At 45.4% G+C, this 22,528-nt stretch overlaps 1 protein-coding gene across 2 annotated transcripts; it reads left to right on the forward strand.

Moving 5' to 3' along the window:
• The first annotated feature begins 3,802 nt into the window (after positions 1-3,802).
• Positions 3,803-9,181, forward strand: LOC105045457 (tubulin beta-5 chain). 2 transcript variants are annotated; one of them, XM_010923737.3, is made up of 4 exons: positions 3,803-3,924; positions 4,566-4,965; positions 6,086-6,355; positions 8,241-9,181. In XM_010923737.3, the coding sequence occupies exons 2-4, from the start codon at positions 4,572-4,574 to the stop codon at positions 8,915-8,917; spliced, it is 1,341 nt and encodes a 446-aa protein (XP_010922039.1). In that variant the 5' UTR covers positions 3,803-3,924; positions 4,566-4,571; the 3' UTR covers positions 8,918-9,181. The 2 variants fall into 2 exon arrangements, with proteins under 2 accessions (XP_010922039.1, XP_010922040.1); XM_010923738.4 differs by having other exon boundaries at positions 3,872-3,928.
• Positions 9,182-22,528: the final 13,347 nt, after the last annotated feature.

Consider the following 22,528-nt stretch of genomic DNA (forward strand, 5'->3'; position numbering starts at 1 on the left):
TTATTTATCTCATACTTATATGTTGGGAAATTTTTGCCAAATTTTTCCAGCATTTTGATATGGAGTTTAGGTTGTGATCATGTAAAACAGTAGCGATATCGTGGCTGCATGGTAATTGTGGAAGAGTTTCTTCGAAATGATAATTGTTAGATGAGATGTAAGTGTGCTGGTTCTATCAAATTGGCCTTCGAGTAATTCAACTAACAAATTCAATCTTTAAGTTGTTCACTCCCATCAAACGTTACATGCCTTTTTCCAAAAAAAAGTCAAAAGAAAATGTACCCTACATGCCGACAATTATCTGATATTTGCACCCACGAATCTCAAACATGTCATCGTTGGCATTCATATCCTTTACACTCCTCCTCGGCAAGACCAAATAAAAGAGCGAATGGTTGGCCAAAGATAACCAACGCTAGGACCCAAGAAGGGCATATAGTCCCCAACCCACGCAAAGCTATGAATGAAGTCCAGCACCAAACTCATAAAAAACATGGTTTAATGAGCAAACAAAAGAGATCTCTCAGCAGTTGGAGTGTATCAAATTATGAAGTAATCTAACGATTTATAAAAATTATTTATTTAAAAAAACAATTATAAAAAAATAATTTTTATTATATTTTATTGATAAAAAAATTAATCTAAAAAATAATACTGAAAAAAATTACTACATTTGATTGGAGATAATTTTATATAGAAAGATAATAAAATTTATAAATATATTTTTTTAATATAAAATAATTTTTAAATACTGATATAGTATTATCATCTTTAATTAATTTTTATATAATAATTATAATCACATATCTCTTTCCATAATAAGTCATTTTGATCTTAATTTTTTTATAAAAACTATTTATTGAATAAATTTAAAAAAATATCAAAATAAATTCAATAATAATATATATAATTTTATTGAAAATATTTTTATTAAGTATGAATTACCATCATCTAGAAATTTATCAAATACTAATTTTTCATAGCATTCATTTTATCTTCTATCTCCAAAAAATAAATATAGATTCATCAATTTTTTTATCATTTTTTTTATTTTTTATATTAAATATGATAATTTAATATGAGATTTATTTTTTATATTAAATTATAACAAAAATTATCATGAAAATTAAAATTTATTATTAAAAAAAAAAGAAAAAGGAAAACGGGAAACATGTACTTAGTCGCAGAGTAGCAGCTGGATTGCAGCGAGGGTGGCCGGCTTCAGAGGAAAGGTTCGGACTGACGTGGGCGACATGGCGAGTCATGTGAAAGTGCTGCTAAAGCTGACGGCCGCTTTTTGTCGCCTTCCCTTCCTCGTGCTCGCTGTCCCGAGTTGATTCATTCACTGCATCCACGACGCCAGAAACCTTTCCGCCGCTACAAAACCAGCAAAAAAAAAAAAAAAATCTCTTCTTCTTGTTTCACCAAAATGACCCTCTGTTATTTTAAATTTGAGTCCTGATTGATAAGCTGGTGAAAGGCTTCTTAAAACAATCCTTAGTTTGCAAGTCAGTTATATGCGGGATGATGGGTTTAATGAAATGTTACTTGCGGCAAATGGGTTTAAATGAAGGATGAATGAGATTTTATGATCACCCATATGCTAAATACCATGCCTGGTCATCAAGGAAATGATGGATATAAAGGATTTTGAAAAAATCCGAAACAAGGAAATATTAGATTGTTATATTCTACTGGTCGTTTTGATAAAAAATAAATTTAATCATTTTGTAAAAAAACATATAATGGGCCGTCGCCGCATCAATCTACTAAATTTTTATTTTGAGTAAAAAACTATATCACTCTTGAATCAGCTGTCAATCACCCATCCAATAACTACTTAGTTCACCAATTCAATGCTCACAGATGGGGATCAGTACAATACATATGTGGCATTTGTCCGATCCTTATATACAGTTTAGATACCAACTTCCATATATGATTAGTAAATTCAATGATCAGGTGATATCAAACAAATTTTCTAAATCAAATAAAACAAGAGCAAGAAGAATGAAGAAAAAAAAAGAGGAGGAAGCTTAGAAACTACACCAACTTGAACTTGAAAAGGATAGGTACATGTAACCAAATGAAGTTGCAATATATGAGTCTGATGTTGATTAAGAGAAGTGGACAACATGTCACTACATCAAGTGCCTTTAGATGGTAGAGATGGTACGGAGTCAAAGTCTTGAATGCTCAAAATATTTTGCAATGTTGTGATAATAAAAATGCATCTAAAATAGCATATCATATGTTGTGATTGTGACTTAAACTTGATTTAATAGGGATAATAGAGTTATAAGATGCAAATGATCAGTGTTAGTCAGGTCATTATGATGGTATATCCTTCAAATTATAACTCGCATAGCTTTCCAATCAATTAGATTAGAATGTTTAAATTCTAGTTTCTTTAGGACCAAAATATTATTACATTTTACTTGCAAATCATGGCTTGGAGTTGAACCTAAAAATATAATATGATGAATTAAAAAAAAAAAACTGTCATGCTTATTGTCTAATTTTGTTGAAGCATGGCTCATATGTCATTTGTATTACATTTGCATAGAGTGATGCAATGCATGATCAAGTAGGGAATAAGACAAGGTAAAAGTATTCATGTTGATAACTATCATCTATTTTGTATATAATTGATATTAATAATTAAATTTTTTTTTGAAAATAAATCATTAGGTAACATCGTCAGATTTATTTTATTAAAACAAGAAGGCCAAAAAACCATTATCGTCTACAAGAACATACATATATTGCCAAAAAAATTTAGCAACCATTGCATTGCAATAACCTGTATTTGATATAAAAAGATGTTGCATCGAGGACTCCATATTTTCAAAAATATATTCATTCATAAAATCTTTTTTGACACAATTATCTGGTCGGACTTTATTATCTAAGTTATTTTGCTATTGTTTATATAAGAATCTATCTTGTAAATAATAGGAAGGATAAAAATTTTAATTATTCATGATATAATTAGATAATTAAATTATATTTTTACTAAAATACACATATGCAAAAGTGTACAATCATATACACATAACAACAATTATAGCATTGAATAATTAACAACAATATTGTTTTCTTTCAAAGGATTGCAAATAAATTCCATTTAGCCTTTGGTTTTTCTTCAGGAAAAAAAAGGCAAGGGGAATGAATTATAAATCTAGATGCAAAGGTTTGATAATTGTGCATGCACTTTTTTTTTTCTTCTTGTGGGGCCCGGGGGGGGGGGTACGTAACAATTCAAAAATCTCATAATTGTAGCCACACAAAACAATTCAAAAAAAAGGGCACCACCCTTGCTATAATATTGTTATAATATTCAGTGCATCTTAAAATTCAAATTATGATTTCCTACGTAACTTATTTCATATTTAGGTATCAACAAAATAATACAATCGCTACTTTGAATTTGGACCGCTACGTTCGGCCACATGTAACGGTCATCTCTAGCGGGGACATGCAGGAATTGCAAGCCTCCATTTCGGACAAAATATCATTAACGCCGTTACCCGTAACGTCTGGTTTCACTTGCCCCTGTTTCAAAAGCACCAACCAACCGTTCTCACCGCTGAAACTAACCACGAACATTCCCTCTAATTAACTCAAAAGAACTTCAGGGGCATTTTAGTCATTCAGTCCACAACTTTTCAAAAAAACAACCCAGCGGCGCTCCCTGGGTCCCATCTGCCAGTCCAACCGTCCGATCTCTCCATCCGACGGCATCCGACGGTAAGCTTAAAAATGGAGGGAAAGAGAACCGGCCGTCCGATCGCCTCGTTGTCTCCGCCGTCCTCTATATAGGAGATCTCGTAGGCTCGCCCCTCCTCACTGTCTTTCGTCTCTCGATCCCCATTCGCCTCCGAGATCTCCCTTCTCTTCGCCAGAAATCCTCCATCCTCGCAGGTAGGTAGATGAAATCTTCTAACTTTTGCCATTATTCCTCGATTTGGTGTACTGGTATCTATATTCTTGAATTTTCTGTTACTTCCAGGGCTTTTAGTGTCGGGAGAACTCGATCGGAGTTTGGATTCGCTTGTAGTTTTGAAGGATTTTGTTTGGTTTTAGTCTTTTGGATGGATTTTCCTCAGATCTCTGTTTTCTCTTCCTGGTCTTATTGTTTTTATTTTTATTTTTTTAATGAGAATTAGACCAAACTGCAGATCGATCTCTTTTCTACGCTCTATGTATCTCTTACTGTCGCCTGAATGTTCCGATGAAAGTTTGGATATTCTTGTATTTACTAAATTCTTCTCGAAGTTTGGACCAATCTCTGTTCTAAATCCTAAGTCTCCCTGCTTATTGCCCGAGTTTCCAAGGAAAATCTGTTTCATGCGATTTTAGGTGTTTTTAGATGTTTCTTACTTTTCGTTATTCAAGTTTGAATGGATCTCTGTTTGATCCCTAAGTTTCTCTACTTGTCGTCTGAAATATCCGAAAAAAATATGAATTTTCTTGTCATTTTAGGGTTCTCTGTTTGGTAGATTTCAACTGGAGTTTAGGTCGATTTGTGTCTTGATTTTGTGAGTTGTTGGCTTGGATTTCAGGTAAAGATGAGAGAAATCCTTCATGTCCAGGGTGGGCAGTGCGGGAACCAGATTGGATCTAAGTTCTGGGAGGTGGTGTGCGATGAGCACGGGATCGATCCGACGGGCAGGTACACGGGGACCTCCGATCTCCAGCTGGAGCGTGTCAATGTGTACTACAACGAGGCCTCGTGCGGGCGGTTCGTCCCCAGAGCAGTGCTTATGGATCTGGAACCGGGGACCATGGACAGCGTTCGCACGGGTCCCTACGGCCAGATCTTCCGCCCGGACAACTTCGTCTTTGGTCAGTCCGGCGCCGGGAACAACTGGGCCAAGGGGCACTACACGGAGGGTGCCGAGCTTATTGACTCAGTACTTGATGTGGTGAGGAAGGAGGCTGAGAACTGCGACTGCCTCCAAGGTATACAATCGAGCCATTGAATCTTTTGCTGGTTTCTTGATCTTATGCTATATTTTGATATATTTGATGCGTAGATGACCCAATTCACAGATCAAGCGATCCGTGCAGCTTTTCTTGATACGATGCTAACTTTACATTTGTTTTTTCTTTAGACATCGCTGGAACACTCTTGATCATGCCTAGTTATTCGTCATTTTGTTTAGCTCTGCATCTTTTTCTCTATTATGTTGCTTTTATTTTGGTTTTCAAACTTTCCTTATTTGTGGATTTTGGGAAATCTACTTTACCTGTCAGTCTTAAGCCAACGGTAGATTTGGGTGAGTTTTTTTTTTTTTTTTTTAAATTAATTATTGCTTTCTCTGAGGTATTTCTAGAGGATCAAGATTTTTGCAAGCCTCAACTTCTTGTAGGAGAGATTATCAAACAGTCCAATGAGAAATCCTGAAGCTGTGCAGTGAACTTTTTTCCATTTTTTTGCCCTTCTTACTACTTGTCTGATAGCATAGCTTGTTGGATTAAAAAAATGATTGGCAGGTCAATCTCAGATCAGGTCTTTTCCACTTGATATCTTGATCTTTTATATGAAATTCGTTTTATTTTTCAAGAATAATTCTGAAGATGCTAATTCCCTTTCTAGGTCATTTTTAGTTAGAGAACAATTCTCATTCTTGTTTTGAAAATTTATTTTAGGGTGTTATATTTTTCTAGAATAATTCTGAAGATGTAATTTCCCTTCTAGTTCTTTTTTGGTAGGAGAATAATTTTTATTCTTGTTTTGAAAATTTATTTTGTGTGTTATTGTAAGAAAATCTTGCTTTATTTTCTGGTTTGAAAAAAAAAAAGTTCATTTCAGTAGCCTATGATTAGATGGATCTATCCTCATGTTTGCTCAATAATTAATATTTTCTAGATCCTTCTTGAAAGTTATGCTTCTATGAATCCCTTTGTTCTTGTGGCTAGGTAACTTTTTTTTTTTTTTTGGGTCTTTCATCCTTGAGTCTTTTGTAAGGGATTAAACAATCTTGTCATGTTCTTTGTTTTCCAATTCAGTCGTTCAATTTAATGTTATGTTTCTCTTAGATCTGCTAATTGTGCTGTAATCTTTCTTTTCTATGATCAGGGTTTCAAGTATGCCATTCACTTGGTGGAGGAACTGGATCTGGCATGGGGACACTGTTGATATCAAAGATTAGAGAGGAGTACCCTGATCGTATGATGCTTACATTCTCTGTTTTCCCATCACCAAAGGTTTCAGACACAGTGGTTGAGCCCTACAATGCCACACTTTCGGTCCATCAGTTGGTGGAGAATGCAGATGAGTGCATGGTGCTTGACAATGAGGCCCTTTACGACATATGCTTCCGAACTCTCAAACTGACTACTCCTAGCTGTGAGTTTTTTTTTTCTTTTCTTTTTTTGCCTTACATTGCAGTGCAATTCCTTTATATTCTGTTTGCTATTCAATGTTGATAATATCCTTAAAAAATCTATAACATGAACATGAATTAAAAGTTTGAAATGTTTGAATACTTGTTCCAAATGGTTGTAGAAGAGTTCATGGGTTATCATAGTACTTGTACTCATCATGTTTTAAGATAGTAAATTGAATCTATTGTATTATCATCTGATGTTTTCCTTGTGACATATCTAATTCTGCATGGAAATGGTTCTAGAAGAGTTCTCAGGTTATCATAAAGTTTAAACTCATCCCACTTTTAACATAATATATAGAATCTATTGCATATATCATCTGATGATTTCCTTGCAGAGTGCCTATTCTGCATGGACATGAAGAAAGTCTAAAAGCAATGCTTCTAATAATGCGGCTATGTTTGCTTTCTATTATATTTTGGAACGGCACTTTGGATCGAGAGAATGCAATTGCTATTGTTATTGGCAAAAAAGAACACACTCTTTTCTTTTTTTTAAGAGAAACATGTTTAGAAGCTTACAAGTCATGATTTGGGATGGCCCTTGCACATGTACACACATCGATCCATCCATCCATGCATGCCTTTTCTTGACCCAATTGGAGCCAGGCTTAATGCATTGTTTGATTTTGTTATTTTTTTGTTCAAAAGCAATTGTCACGATGGAGATTGGATTTCAACACTACTGGAGCCTGACTTTGTGCATAATTTGATTTTTTTTTTTTTAACCTCCTTTTCATTCACATGTCATTTTCACGATGGAGATTTTATCTAAATAAAGGCAGATACAAATAGTCAGGCTTGTTTCGGATTCTGGAGTCCATGTTTTGTCTTGTTCACCAAATTTTAGTCTAAATTGGTTTGGATTTTCTCTGTTATTATGGGTTTTTGGTTGGAACCTGATCTGAGATGCTTAAGGGTTATGGGAAGTTCTAATAGGTTTGGCCAGGGTCTGTTTAGATTTTTATCTCAGCCTTTTGTCACTTAAAAGGACTTTTGAAGAGGAGTCGTGTTCTAAATTGGTGTCTGGAAAACTTGATTTTCATCAGCTATTATTTCCATGTATAATTTAGAGATTGTTGTAGTACAAGCCCCTTCTAACCATATATTTTGATTTTTTTCAGGCTTGTATTCATCCTTAACTGCTAAAAACTTCAAGCATATGCAGGCAACTAGCGACATTTTTATTTTAGATCATTGGCAATCTGAAATTTGTTCATGATGAAGCTTTTTTTTTTTTTAATGCATCCTTTAACTTGCATTAAGTTTGGAAGTTTTGGGACTTTCAATTTCTAATGCATCATAGAGTCTTGGACTATTCTTCTGGCCGGGGTACTCTAACACTATCCTCTGTTCTAGTTTTGAGAGTTTTTAATGTTAAATGATTTTGACAATACTTCTCTCCTTGCCCCTGGTAGCGTGTGGGTTTAAGTACCAAGTCAGTATCATGTTTATTAGTTTTCTTAATTTGAACACAATGACCTCAGGAGGTCGTCTGATGAAGTTTTATGGAAATATAAGACAATTGGATATCCGTCTGATGAAGTTTTATGGAAATATAAGACAATTGGATATCTTATTAGGAGAGTGAAGTGTAATATTAAGGCGAGATTTGAATCTCCAAGAAACCTTTGAAGTCGTAATAGCGTGCAGCACTCCTAGAGAGATGTGTTTAGATTGCCTAATTCAATAACGAATCAACTTGTAGTTTGGCTGCATTATTGGGTAATAACTTAGTCTTTCTTCCTGTTTGTCTGCCTTTATTGGGGTTGTTCTTTACTTGGGTTATGTGCCTGTGCTATCAACACTAACATGTTCTACATGTGTTTTGTTTCCTCACATCAGTTGGAGATTTGAATCATTTGATTTCTGCCACCATGAGTGGGGTCACATGCTGCCTTCGGTTCCCTGGTCAGCTGAACTCTGACCTCAGGAAGCTGGCAGTGAACCTGATTCCCTTCCCCCGTCTCCACTTCTTTATGGTTGGCTTCGCCCCCCTGACCTCACGTGGATCCCAGCAGTATCGGGCCCTCACTGTTCCTGAGCTTACCCAGCAGATGTGGGATGCCAAGAACATGATGTGTGCGGCTGATCCTCGCCACGGTCGCTACCTCACTGCCTCTGCGATGTTCCGTGGGAAGATGAGCACCAAAGAAGTTGATGAGCAGATGATCAATGTCCAGAACAAGAACTCTTCCTACTTTGTGGAGTGGATACCAAACAATGTGAAGTCCAGTGTGTGTGACATTCCACCAAGAGGCCTCTCGATGGCCTCTACCTTTATTGGCAACTCAACGTCCATTCAGGAAATGTTCAGGAGGGTGAGTGAGCAGTTCACAGCCATGTTCCGGAGGAAGGCCTTCTTGCACTGGTATACCGGGGAAGGAATGGATGAAATGGAGTTCACTGAGGCTGAGAGCAACATGAATGACCTTGTCTCAGAATACCAGCAGTACCAGGATGCCACAGTGGATGATGAGGAAGAGTATGAGGATGAGGAGGAGATGCACCAGGAGATGTGAAAAAGAATGGATCTTCATTTGTTTTTGGTGATGTTTCACGGTTATTCGAGGGTAGTTGTTGTGTTGGTATGCTGCAATGCACTCTTCTGGCTTTCCTCAAGATAAGTGTCTTTAGATGGGATTTGTATGTTGTCACCTCTATATTTTAATCTCTCATCATGGGGATTACTATATGTGTTGTAGTTTCAGCACTTCTGGTGATGAGTATCTTTTGATTACATGTTGGTTGTATGATATTTTGCTTAAAAATCCTTGATTTCTTTACTGGGCTCCATTATCCCACTATATTGGGTTTGTGACAGTTGAGGGGGCTGTACTTCGAAAAATACGAGCCCTAATTATCCGCTTCCCCACACAGATGCTAAAACAGTTATGTTCTTGCATCCTTTATAGGTATTACTGGATGATAAACTTAGGCAGCTATGTTTCTGATACAATTTATGAAGTTAGATCAATCTGTTCATTCAATACTGAACCTGAATGATAATGCTACATCTATATTACCTGGTTTATGCTCAAGTATCATGTACCACATTCCTCCAATTTTTTGGTTAAGGGGTTCGTCAAGGTGTTCGGCTGTGATGTTAACATTGGCAAATGCCTGAGGATATTTTTCCAGGATTTCTGAAAGAGTTTTCTTGTCATGGTTCAGGTGTGCTGAAGGATTCCGTTGTTTCTTTGTTGTTCTTTCTACAATCTTCCTTTGTTTTTCTTTTTTTCTTCTTGGAGAAATAATAAAAAGTGTTGACAGGATTTCATACTTCATTTGAGCTTATACAACATAAAGTGGAATAATAATATCTTGTGCACAAAGTTTATATAATATATCCATCTTATTAATTCGTAATATTGAACTATGATCCTATGAGATTGCCTAATGATTCAAGAACAGCAAAAAGAAGTTATGAGAAGCTTAAAGATGAGCACAACCTACAGATTGTACTGAAGAAAACTAAAAGAAAAACCGCATCAAATACAAGAGAGAAAGGGCCTATCTTTTTTAATCAGAGAGCTTATTTTTCTTTGGGTATTCAGATCGCATGGGAAATACCTCACCGTTCCCTTAGCTTTATATAGGATGTTTACCAGATGTCCCCCTCTCACACCTCAGTTCGTTCCCCAAAATTCTCTACAGAACTCCAGTTCACTTTTAGTTGGCTGGTTTACTTTTGAATAGCAAACTGACTCAGAATAGGATTATATGAACCCATATCATTCATGGAAGATTTTTTTTATTTGATAAATGGTGGTAATGTTGATACAAGGGACACTAGCCACATTCTTGGCGAAGAGGTAAATTTATCTCAGTGATTGAGGTGGTCGGACATTTGAGTCACACAATCAGCCCAACAAGAAAACTTGGCGAAAGAAATATATGCTGTGAGACCAGAGATAGATGTTCTGAATCTATACTCTGGAGTCCAATAGGAGGCAAGGCTGGTACAAAGGGATGCACGTAGAAGCCAGCCTCCTCAAGAAGGGTGGTCAAAAAAAAAAAAAAAAAGCAGCAAGAGCTTATAAGGACAGATAAATATGACCAATATGAAGGTGCATTGCTCCATAGCCAGTAGTTTTCGATCTTTGGATCGATTTATGTTGCTGTTTATATTAAGGAGACTCAATTAATAAGGATTCAGTTAGGTTTGGTGTTTAGAATTTGACTCCCATGCATCTGCTTATTCAGCTGGATTTGGTCAAGTTGGTTTCCTTGTTTCATCGAGTTTAGGCATTCGGACTGGAGTTGTATTGTACTGGCCAAGACCATCAATTTGGATGTTCTTTAGTGATCATTGCCATAGCGGGGGTTTAGTGTTCCAGATCAGAAGGTGCACTTCAGAACCAACCATGATAGATTGATCCAACCTGGTTGGAGTTCAGAGGACTACGTTCAACTAATAAACTGATTCATACATTAATCCGGTAATTCCACCACCATTCTATTCAATACTGAGATGCTTTTTTTGTCTGAGTATTCTGTACTTGTAGAGATGTCTTGAATATTAAGAATTTAGTTGATTTTTTTTTTCCTTTCTCTTCTCTGCCTTGAAAAGGTACGGACAAACTGCATAGGCCAACAAAACAAAATACGTGATCTGTTCAACGAACTTTGTGGTAATATCTAACTTTAAACACTCAGGAAGATCACTTGTTACTTTTTGATGGTAACATGGTCTATGACCTACGACATCCTTGTCCCTCTAATATTGTGAAAGATTAAATAACAAATCAGTGAAGAATTGAACAGCTTGAACCTTCAACTAGTATGAAGCAGTCACTCAATTCCATTCAGCTGTAGATGTCCTTAACCTCAAAAATACTGAACTGCCTGTGGATCAAAATCCTGTCTCTTGGTACAGGAAGGCTTATTTCAATCTATCATGTCCAAGAAAAATTCAGTTCTTTTTCGTTAACTTCAAGGGAGACAAGTTCTTTAAAAGAATAGAAAAAATCTTAGGGTTGACAGTTTTTTGGTCCATAAAAACCCACACTTGGAGGGGACCATCGACCATTAAGAAAATCAAATAGACACAATCTGCACTTGGTTACAAAATGGATCGAGAAGTTCCATTAATGCTAATACATCAACATGAATGAAAGGAAAAGGACATATAGGTTAAGAAGAAATGGGTTAGCCAAAATTGGTATTTCATATTACATGGTCAGTAACAATCATTTTTTGAGATTGTTGGATTACAAAGTGTTCCCAGATTTGTTCCTCTATATACCTGAATTTCTTAACTTTGTTTCTTTCTCGTTTACATAGAGCTTTTTAAGACCAATGCTGCTGTGCATTAGAACTCCTCACCTTCATGTCTCTTTCATCTGATTGAAGCACCGACGTATCCAGTTTTGTCAGAGCTCTGCTATGTTTATCCATGCTCAAAAGTAGACCTCATCCGACTGAGGCGCCACTTCCTTTGCTGGGCTACAGCAAATTGGGAACTGAGGAGTTTCTATTTCCCTTGGAAGATTGGAGCAGGTCTAATGTGGAAACTCCTTTGAGAATTTGATGTACTTAATGCCGCCTGATCAACTTTTTCATAATTCGATCTCCAACAATCAGAGTAGGCTGCCTTTGGTTTTGGCTGTGCTTTGGCATGTTGCTTAGCTCCACCACTTGTACGGGGGTGTTTGGTTTGCAATTAAAATCACAATGAGAATGAGAATCGGAATGATTTGGAATCGGAATCAGAATGGTCAAATTTCTCAAAACGTTTGGTTCGTGACCGAAATCGGAATCGGAATCGAAATTGAAATAAAAAATTGAATCCATAAAAAGAAGTAGGGATTGAGTTCTATATAGATTGAGCTATTCTCATTTCATCTCGGAATCAGAATCGAAATGAAATTTCTCCTGATCAAATAGTTAGAATGAGAGTCATCTATTTGGATTACGATTTCAGACCCTCGCTCCCCTCAACCAAACACCTTCGTAGGGTCCTCTGCCTCTTTGCTGCAATAGATGAAAACATACGGTCTATAATGTCTGTACTCTGTAGACTTCCAGCAGAATAGAAACCACAAATGGGAAGACCAACAAAGCATGTTCTGCTTGCTGGTATCCTTCTTGAAGCTTCCTCTTCGCAGTCTCTAGCTGCCCTTGTGCAAGAAACCAGTCATCATACTGTTGAGGCGCCTAGATAGATATAGAAAGAGATCAGACTGCAAAAATTTTAAACTATACTAATGCTCAGATGCTGCATCACATGCACTACTTACTGCTTGTAAGATGGAGGGAGGCCTTTTCAGAAGCTGTGAATGGCCTTGGTTGTGCTGAAATTTTGTTTCAGCACCAGCTTTGTGCTCAAAAGCTGTCCTTGGAGGTCTCCCGGGAACAGCTGATGGCCCAGAGTCATCTTCGATGGGCTTGTGGTTCTCTCTCTCCACGTCAAGAAGCTTTGGAAGCCTATTGTGTGCCTCCAGGGGCCTTTGCTGCAAAGAGCTGGACTCTTGCAGCCTTCTTTTTCCCTCGCCGTAAGGTTTTGGAGGTGTAGGAGCTTCCAAAGGTTTAATTTGCCTCGAGGTCTCGCTCCTCCTCTTCTCTCCATAATAATGAGGCTCTGGAAGCTGATTGCAAGTTTCCAAAGGCCTCATTTGCATAGAGAAGGCCTCATGCTTCCTCTTTTCTCCTTCACCTTTGGGGGGCTGCCTCCTGCCTCTCTCCTGATATTGTCCACAATTTTCAATATCTATAACAGAATCCAACAGAGATTACATTAACAAATGACTGTGTGCCTAGGAATAAAGCAAGAGATTTATTAATATCACACTTACTTCCATTTTTACTGTTGGGATATACCGACGGACCGTTTCCATCCGACCGACTGATTCCATCCGACCGATTGACTCCATCCGACCGACCGACGGATCGATCGAGAGTATGCCGGTCGGGCAGACCCTTTCTGCCCTCCCGACCGACTACACCGAGGGGTCCGGTGTCCGACTCCCGCGACGAGCCCGGCTGACCGTAGGAGGGGTCCGAAGCTCTACCCGGCGCCCTTCAGCTGGCCACCGACCCAAGGTCGGACGACTCCTCCAGGCGCCGTACTACCGCCAAGGACTGTCAGCCCTAACAACGGCATGCGGCGCTACCGCCTAGCGGCATTATCCCGCCTATGACTTTGTCAACCCTAGTGATTTGACGGTCCCATGGCGATTTGACACCTTTACGACGACTCTAATATTCTACAGTGAATTGACAATTCTTCAATTGTCCGCGCCATTAATGACGGCGCCATACCATGCTCCACTATATATATCGGGGAAGGCAACAGTGCAAGGGGGTCCTTCCGAAAAACTCTCAGACTTGCTCCCTTTCTTTCTCTCTCTCGATTGAGCTCTCTGTCTTCATTTCATTGTTGCCCAGTCTCCTCTCTGACTTGACCGTCGGAGGGTCCCCGCCGGAGCTGCCTTCGGTCAGTGTGGACTTTCTTTTGCAGGCGCTCGTTCCCGACGACCAGGCGACGAGGGGATTGGCCGCAACAGATTGGCGCGCCAGGAAGGGGTGACACGTACAGGACGTTACGGTACGCTATCTCCACGAAATTCGAGATGACAAAGACGAGAGCTCAGCGATCGAGGGTCACCGGGTCGGCGAGGCGCTCTTCCCGTCGGGAAGAAGCCTCTCGTCCACCCTCCACGGTGGAACCCAGCTCACCGCACCCCGTGGTGACCACGGAGGCGCAGATCGCGACGATCGTGCGGTAGATGACCGTGCTGACGGACGCGGTCAAGAGCCTTCAGCAACAGCCGGTCCAGCTGCCGCCATCACCGGTCGGGCAACCGGCGGCACGTCCGATGCCCTCCAGGAGCAGCCGCCGATGTCCGCATCGATCTCCATCGCCTCTGCAGGAGCACCTGCCACAGCGCTCCCACGGAGAGGAGGGGCGGCCGCGGAACGACACCCATCGGCCCCGACGGCATTCTCCCTCCCAGCTAGAACGAGCGAGGAAGGAGAAGCGGCCGCGAACGCCGTCCGCCTCTCTCTCGGACTCTTCCGGAGACTACTCCTGGGGTCTCCCAGCATCGACGGATCGACGACTACGAACACAGGTTCGACGAGATCGACCATCGGCTTGCCCAGTTGCAGGTGGACGGGCAGAAGTCCTCGAACGATGTTGATTTCCAGACCGTCCAACCTCTCTCCCGACTTGTCCTTGACGAACCGATCTCTAGTCGATTCAAGATGCCGCACGTGGAGCTTTACGATGGCTCCACCGACCCCATCGACCATCTGGAGAGCTACAAAGCTCTCATGACGATCCAAGGGGCAACCGACGCTCTCCTTTGCGTCGGCTTCCCCGTCACGCTACGCAAAGCTGCCAGAGCCTGGTACTCCGGTCTTCGATCGGAGAGTATCCACTCCTTCGGGCAGCTTGAGCACTCCTTCGCGGCCCACTTCAGCACCAGCCGAAAGCCGCCCCGAACATCGGACAGCCTTTTTTTTCTTAAACAAGGAGAAAATGAGACGCTCCAATACTTCGTGGCACGATTCAACGCGGCCACACTTGAGGTCCGGGACCTCAACGAAGACATGGCCATCTCGGCCATGAAACGGGGGCTGAGGGCATCCCGATTTACCTACTCCCTAGACAAAACCCTCCCCCGGACGTACGCTGAGTTGCTGGAGCGCGCGTACAAGTACATGCGCGCGGACGAGGGAGCTTCCGACCGATGCCTGGCCGAGCCTAAAGGCCCGAAGGAGAAGCGGAGAAAGGGTCGGGACCCTGCTGTGCCTGGCAGGCCCCCGACCGACGGTCGGATGTCGCCCCCACGACGGGACAAGAGGTCGCCCCGACGTCGGAGCCCGAGGCCGACATGCCCTAGGTACGATTCCTACACTCCCCTCTCTGCTCCTCGTGCGCAGATTTTGATGGAGATCGAAGGGGAAGAGTACCTGCGACGGCCTCCGCCTTTGAAGGCAAATGGCCTCGACCGACGGAAATACTGTCGATTCCACCGGGGCCACGGCCACAACACCGAGCAATGTATCCAGCTTAAGAATGAGATCGAAGCCCTCATCCGTCGGGGGTATCTCGGAGGAACCCGTCGGCTCGACCAGTTGCCGACCGGCGACCCCAGCCGACTGAAGAGGCAACCGATAACCGACCAACGGCCGGGGTCATCAATATGATTTCCAAACGGTTGGGCCCGGGGACGTCTGCTGGGGGGGAGCCAATGAAGAAGCCACGCTCGGATGATGTAATTGCTTTTACGGAAGAAGATGTTCGGGGCATCCAAATCCCCCATGATGATGCTGTTGTTGTCTCGACAACAATAGCCAATTATGATGTAAAGAAAATTTTTGTAGATAATGGAAGTTCAACGAACGTTCTGTTTTACTCGACCTTCTCACGGATGCGACTGTCGGCCGACCGACTCAAGAGAGTCTCTACGCCCCTTATAGGCTTCGCTGGGGACGCAGTCACAACAGAAGGAGAAGTCACTCTGCCCGTGACGGTCGGTACTGAACCACGACAAAGCACGGTCCTCCTGACGTTCGCGGTCGTCCAGGTGCCCTCGGCCTACAACGCCATACTCGGAAGACCCGGACTGAACGCCCTCAAGGCGATAGTTTCGACGTACCATCTCCTGGTTCGGTTCCCGACCAAAAATGGCATCGGGGAGATGCGCGGAGATCAACACCTCGCCCGTCGATGCTTTCAGATCTCCGCTCAAAGCGACGAATTGAAAGGCCCCCTGACGGCCGATAAGCTGGACCAACGGGAGGAAGAAGAGCGGGGCGAGCCGGCCGAACGGCTCGTTCCCATCACGATAGCAGGGAACCCCGACCAAAAGGTGTGGGTCGGGTCTCAATTACCCGACCCCGAGCGACAACATTTGGCAGAGCTACTGAAGGCAAATACCGACGTATTCGCTTGGTCGACGGCGGACATGCCTGGAATTCCCCTAGAGACGATGACCCATCGGCTCAACATCGACTCGTCAATGAGGTTGGTGAGGCAGAAGAAAAGATCTTTCGCTCCAGAAAGACAGAAGGCCATCGACGAGGAGGTGGATAAGCTGCTCGAGGCAGGCCTCATCAGGGAGACCACTTATCCCGATTGGCTCGCCAACGTCGTAATGGTGAAAAAAGCCAACGAAAAGTGGAGGATCTGCATCGACTATACCGATTTGAATCGGACCTGTCCGAAGGATAGCTTTTCGCTACCAAAGATCGACCAGCTAGTGGATGCGACGTCCGGCTATCGACTGCTCAGCTTTATGGACGCCTTCGTAGGGTACAATCAGATCCGGATGGTGCCCGAAGATGAGGAACACACCGCCTTCATGACCGCCAAGGGCCTCTACTGCTACAGAGTAATGCCGTTCGGACTGAAAAATACTGGCGTCACCTACCAACGGCTGGTCAACAAGGTCTTTAAAGATCAGATCGGGTGCAACATGGAAGTATACGTCGACGACATGCTGGTAAAGAATGCGCAAATCTCGGATCATATCCAGGATCTCGAAGAAACCTTCCGCACTCTACGACGACACCGGATGAAGCTGAACCCGACCAAGTGCGCCTTCGGAGTGACCTCGGGGAAGTTCCTAGGATTCCTCGTCTCACAGTGGAGAATCGAGGCTAACCCCGAGAAGATCAGGGCCATCATCGACATGCGACATCCGAACACCAAGAAGGAGGTGCAGCAGCTCAACGGAAGGATCATCGCGCTCAACCGATTCATTTCTCGGTCGGCTGAGAGATGCCTCCCGTTCTTCAAAACCTTGCGACAAGCCAAGCAATTTTCTTGGCCGGATGAGTGCAGGCAAGCCTTCGAGGAACTGAAGAGGTACCTGGCCTCTCTGCCACTCCTAGTGAGATCGGAGGTCGGGGAGGTCCTGTACCTTTACCTGGCCACGTTCCCGGAGGCGGTTAGTTCGGTGCTCGTCCGAGAGAACGAGAATCGGGTTCACCAACCGATATATTACGTCAGCAAGGTGCTCCACGAAGCTGAGACTCGATACTCGAAAGCAGAGAAAATAATTTTCGCTCTAGTCATTTCGGCACAGCGACTCCGTCTGTACTTCCAGACACAAGCCATCGCGGTCCTCACCGACAAGCCCCTGAGAGCCATCTTGCACCGCCCTGACACATCAGGATGGCTGGCGAAATGGGCTGTAAGACTGAGCGAGTTCGACATCCAATACCGGCCACGACCTGCCCTCAAAGCTCAGGTTCTGGCCGACTTCATCGCCGAATGCCCGATGACCGACCTACCGTCGGGGGAGGGAAGCCCCGCAGAGGTCGGGACCTCCGACTGTGACCCCGATTCGGCATGGGTGTTGCACATCGACGGAGCTTCCAATGCTCAAGGGAGCGGGGCCGGTTTCCTTCTTGCCAACTCAGAGGGGGTGGTTACTGAGCATGCCCTCCGATTCGACTTCAGGGCCTTCAACAATCAGGCCGAGTATGAGGCGCTCATCGCGGGTTTGAAATTAGCATTGGAGCTCAGGGTTGACCGACTCAAAGTCTTCTCCGACTCCCAACTGGTCGTTGGGCAGATCAAAGGCGAGTTCAAAGCACGAGATCCGACCCTGGTCAAATACCGCCAAAAAGTAAAAGATCTCGTGGCGCCTTTCGAATACTTCGAGATCTCCCACATCCCCAGAGCGAAAAATGCTCGGACCGACACGCTCTCCAGGCTCGTGACGTCCGACTACTGCGCCTTGGGTCGGACGTTCGTGGAAAGTCTTGAACGATCGAGCGTCGATCGAGTCGAAGAGGTGCTGCAATTGGCGGCGGAGCCGAGCTGGATGGACCCGATCGCTCACTACCTGACCGACGGATCTACCCCCGAAGACCCTGTGGAGGCCAAACGACTCCGGTGGGCGGCTTCCCAGTACGTAATGATCGACGGCCGACTGTATAAAAGATCATTCTCTCTTCCCTTGCTGAAGTGCCTGGGGCCGACCGACGCGGACTATGCCCTCAGAGAGGTACATGAAGAAATCTGTGGGGATCACTTGGGGGGCAAGTCCTTGGCTTACAAAGTCCTGCGACAGGGCTATTACTGGCCCACTATAAAGAAGGACGCTGCTGAATTGGTTCGGAGGTGCGAGCGATGCCAGAAGTATGCCAACATACAACACCGACCCGCCAGCCAGCTCGCTCCGGTCATCACCCCGTGGCCCTTCGCCCAGTGGGGAATCGACATACTCGGACCTTTTCCCCCGGCATCTGGACAATGAAAATTCATCGTTGTCGCGATCGACTATTTCACTAAATGGGTGGAAGTCAAACCCTTAGCACAAATCACTGAGCGGAAGATGGAAGACTTCGTACAGAAGTCCATCATCTTTCGGTTCGGACTGCCAAGCACCATCATTACCGACAATGGACGATAATTCGACAACCAGAACTTCAGAGACTTCTGCGCGAGGTTTCACATCACACACCGACTAATCTTGGTCGGGCATCCACAGTCCAACGGCGAGGTCGAGGTGACCAACCGGACCATATTGCACGGGCTCAAAACTCGACTGAATGAAGTCAAGGGCCTCTGGGTCGAAGAGCTGAACTCCATCCTGTGGGCTTACCGGACGACACCCCGTATCCCGACCGGAGAATCACCTTTCAGCTTGGCCTATGGAACGGAAGCCATGATCCCGCTGGAGATCGGATTGCCATCAACTAGGGTCGAGCAATACCGTGAGCCAGAGAACTCCGAGTGTTGGAGGGCCGACTTAGACCTCTTGCCCGAGCTCCGACGTGAGGCACAACTTCGTATGGCTTCTTACCGATAAAAGGTGACCCGATATTACAACGCCAGGGTAAAGCCAAAGCTCTTTCAACCTGGAGATCTGGTCTTGAGAAAGGCGGAGGTCTCGAAACCCTCGAATCAGGAAAAATTATCCCCGAACTGGGAGGAACCCTACAAGGTAGCCGACGCCTACGGACCGAGAGCTTACCGACTGAAAACCCTGAAAGGGAAACCCATCCCCCGAATCTGGAACGCCGACAATCTGAGGTTGTACCATCAGTGAACTCTGTACCTCCCCCTATTTGGAATACGAACTCAGTTTAAACTTCGGAGTCTGGAATTTCGACCCTTCGACTGGGGTTCGGTGCTCGCCGAGGAATGCGGGCCACCGACGTCCCAACACGGACTTTACGTTCTACTTCGGGCCGTCGGACTGGCTGCCGGCATTTCGTCGAACATTTAAAGGACCGACGCACTTGCGAAAATGGGAGTTACACTCCTTCTACAACTTTCGGCTAAAACGTTCGGGCAGAACGATCAGCCGACTCGCCGATCCGGCTTCGGTCGGGAAAGGCAAAAGCGCCAACGCAACCAACGCCGCGTTCGCGACTTACTGACCGGGTCGAAGCCGGTCGAAGGGTATTCGGCTTACCATCGTTTATCACACGGTGCTACACAAGCGCCCGATCAAAGTCTGAGTAAGGGGAACTCGACTTACCATCGCCTTCCCGATCAGACACGTCGACTGCATGCGATAATGTAGCAGACGCAGTCTGACCGATCACATCGGACGACATTCGGGTCATCGGGGTGCATCCGAAAGTCGGTCGACTTTCTTCCCCACGAACGACCTTCGACTCCGCCAGTACGACCGACTCAGCGCGCTCGTGCCTGGAAGTCGGTCGACCCCCGACTCACGCCAGGATGACGTGCGTTCGACTCTGGCATTCAGTTTGCGGCCTAACGACGGATGTTCGGTCTAGGTCCAGAGACGGGCGATCAGTGGTCGGGGTTCGTCTTGCTTACCTCACATTGAACCGCCGACTATCTCGACTAACGACTCGGGGTGACGATTGGGTGTCCTAATGCGGCATGCCAAGGCTGCGGCCCTCCGATCTTATGACCCCGCGATTACAAGCACATCCCAGCAGGCAAGAAAAGGAAGTCGAAAAGGGAACTGGAAATTTCTTTAGTTCATTTGATTACAAAATCGGGCCGAAGCCCGGTTACAAGTATGCTAAGAAAAACAAAAACGATAAAGGAAGATAAGGCCGCGATCATCCCTCGGAGTCAATCTCCTCGATTGACGGAAGCTCGGGGATGACCGGTGTATCCACCATGATCGGCACTGGGTCGACGGCCGAGGCAGGATCGTCGGTCGGCGTTGGATCGGCGGTCGGCACTGGACCATGGGTCTGAGCCTGCTTAGGAGTCAGGGTCGTCCCTCCTTCGGCAATCTGTTCCAGGACGGCCTCTCCCGCCGCAGCGACTCCCCCCGACGACGGGTCGGCCATCTCTTCCGTGGCTTGGTCCTCAGCCCCGGTGGAATGATGCCGCTGAGGTCCAACTCCGGGTACAGGGCTTGGACTGTGTCCCGACCATCCTCGTACCCCACCCGATACGACGCGAAACCGGACTCCAGTAGCTCCTCTCGATACCGGTCGGAGCCACGGAAGTCATCCATCGCCCGACTCGCCGACTCCTTCTCCGACCTTGCCTCCGCTTCCGCCCGATCGAGAGAGTCCTTCGCCGACTCCGCCTCTGCCTTCGCTATGTCGGCATCGGCCTGGGCAATCGACAAGTCCTCCTCAGCCTTGGCGAGATTCTCCAGGCTGACCTGGAGCTGCTCGCGTTCGGTCTCGAGCTCGGCGGCGACGCCGTCCCGCTCGCACCGCAGATGGTGCGCAGTCCGACCCTTGCGCTTGGCTTCTTTTCGGGCTGACTTGAGCTCAGACCCGAGATGAGAGACCTCGTCCACCATCTTCGCCTCCCGATCGATCGACTGCTTCAGGTGTTCGACCAGCATCGCCCTGTCGGCTTCGACGGCCGCCGCCCTGTCCTTCCAAGTCGCCCGGACGTTCCCGAACCTTCGGTACCCGGCTTCAAGTTCGGACATGGTATAGATCAGCTGCGGACGCGGGCACTACGTCAGGAAAGCGAAGTAATGAAAACACTAAGGAAAAAGGAGGTGAAGTGGAACTTACCCCGACCATGGTTGGGTAGAACGAAGATAGCATCTCGATCACTTGCCGAGACTTCAGCACCTCCACGTCGGCTGGGAGGAGGATCCCCTGGCACAGTCTCCTGGCCAAGTTGTGGTCGACCAGCGCCGACGCCCCTTCGGGGATCTGAGCGTCAGGTGGCACGGTGCGACTCCCTGACCTCGTGTCGTCAACAGGGTCCATCGGGGCTTTTCCCCGATCGGCCGCCCCAGCCAGTGGATCCGATAAGGAGGGGATGCTCGAGTTTGATGCAGCACCCCCCGTTGCAGCTGCAGACGCCGTCGGATAGCGTTCGGGTTCCCGAACGACGTCCGACGCCACTCCCATCGGCGAAGCCGCCGACGTTCCTTCAGCCGCTTCCTCCGCCGGCCGCTCCTTCGATTGCACCGTCGGAGCCGAGAGTGTGATCACTGGCTCCGACTGATCGATCGCCGATGCTACGACGGTTGGCACCGCTGTGGAGGGTTTCTTCGACGGTCGTGAAGGTCCGGCCCCCGACGTCGGCTTCTTCCTCGCCGCATATTGTCGGATTTCAGCATCGGTTGGCCTCATCCTCGGCGGTGTCCCTGCGATACCGACAGAAGGATTAGTATTTGCACGAGAACGAATGCCAAATAAAAAGACAACCGATGGATCGAGCGATACCTAGACGGGGGACTAAGCTCAGGCCAGCATCATAGAGGGCTTGTTCGGTAACAAGCTCCCTCTGCTTCGGGACCGACATGTCCTTGAGTCGGTGGAAGTCCTCCCGGTCGTCCGCCTCCACCCGGCTGTTCTCGTTCGCCTCGGTTCGGGGTGCGCCCCAATGAGAAGGAAAGCCCCAGGGAGAAGAAGAAGAAACAAAGAAAAACTGATTCTTCCACCCGTGGATGGACGATGGAAAGCCAGTGATGAAGGAAAGACCCTTTCGGGGGTTGAAGAGCCACCACCCTCGGGCCTTAGGGTGGGGTCGGAGGACAAAAAATGTCCGAAAGAGAGAGATACGAGGGTTGGTCGGCAGAAGCTGACACAACAGGGCGAAGCTAATTATTAGCCGAACAGAGTTCGGCGCCAGTTGCGCCGGACAAAGTCCGTAATAGTCTAACAGATTTCAGACGAACTCCGGAATCGGAAGCCGAAGACTAGCCCGGAGGTCCTCGACGTACAGTGCCACCTGGCCCGCCGGTGGGTTGTTAACCTGA

Source organism: Elaeis guineensis, chromosome 5 (assembly GCF_000442705.2).
Source record: "Elaeis guineensis isolate ETL-2024a chromosome 5, EG11, whole genome shotgun sequence".
Taxonomy (NCBI): domain Eukaryota; kingdom Viridiplantae; phylum Streptophyta; class Magnoliopsida; order Arecales; family Arecaceae; genus Elaeis; species Elaeis guineensis.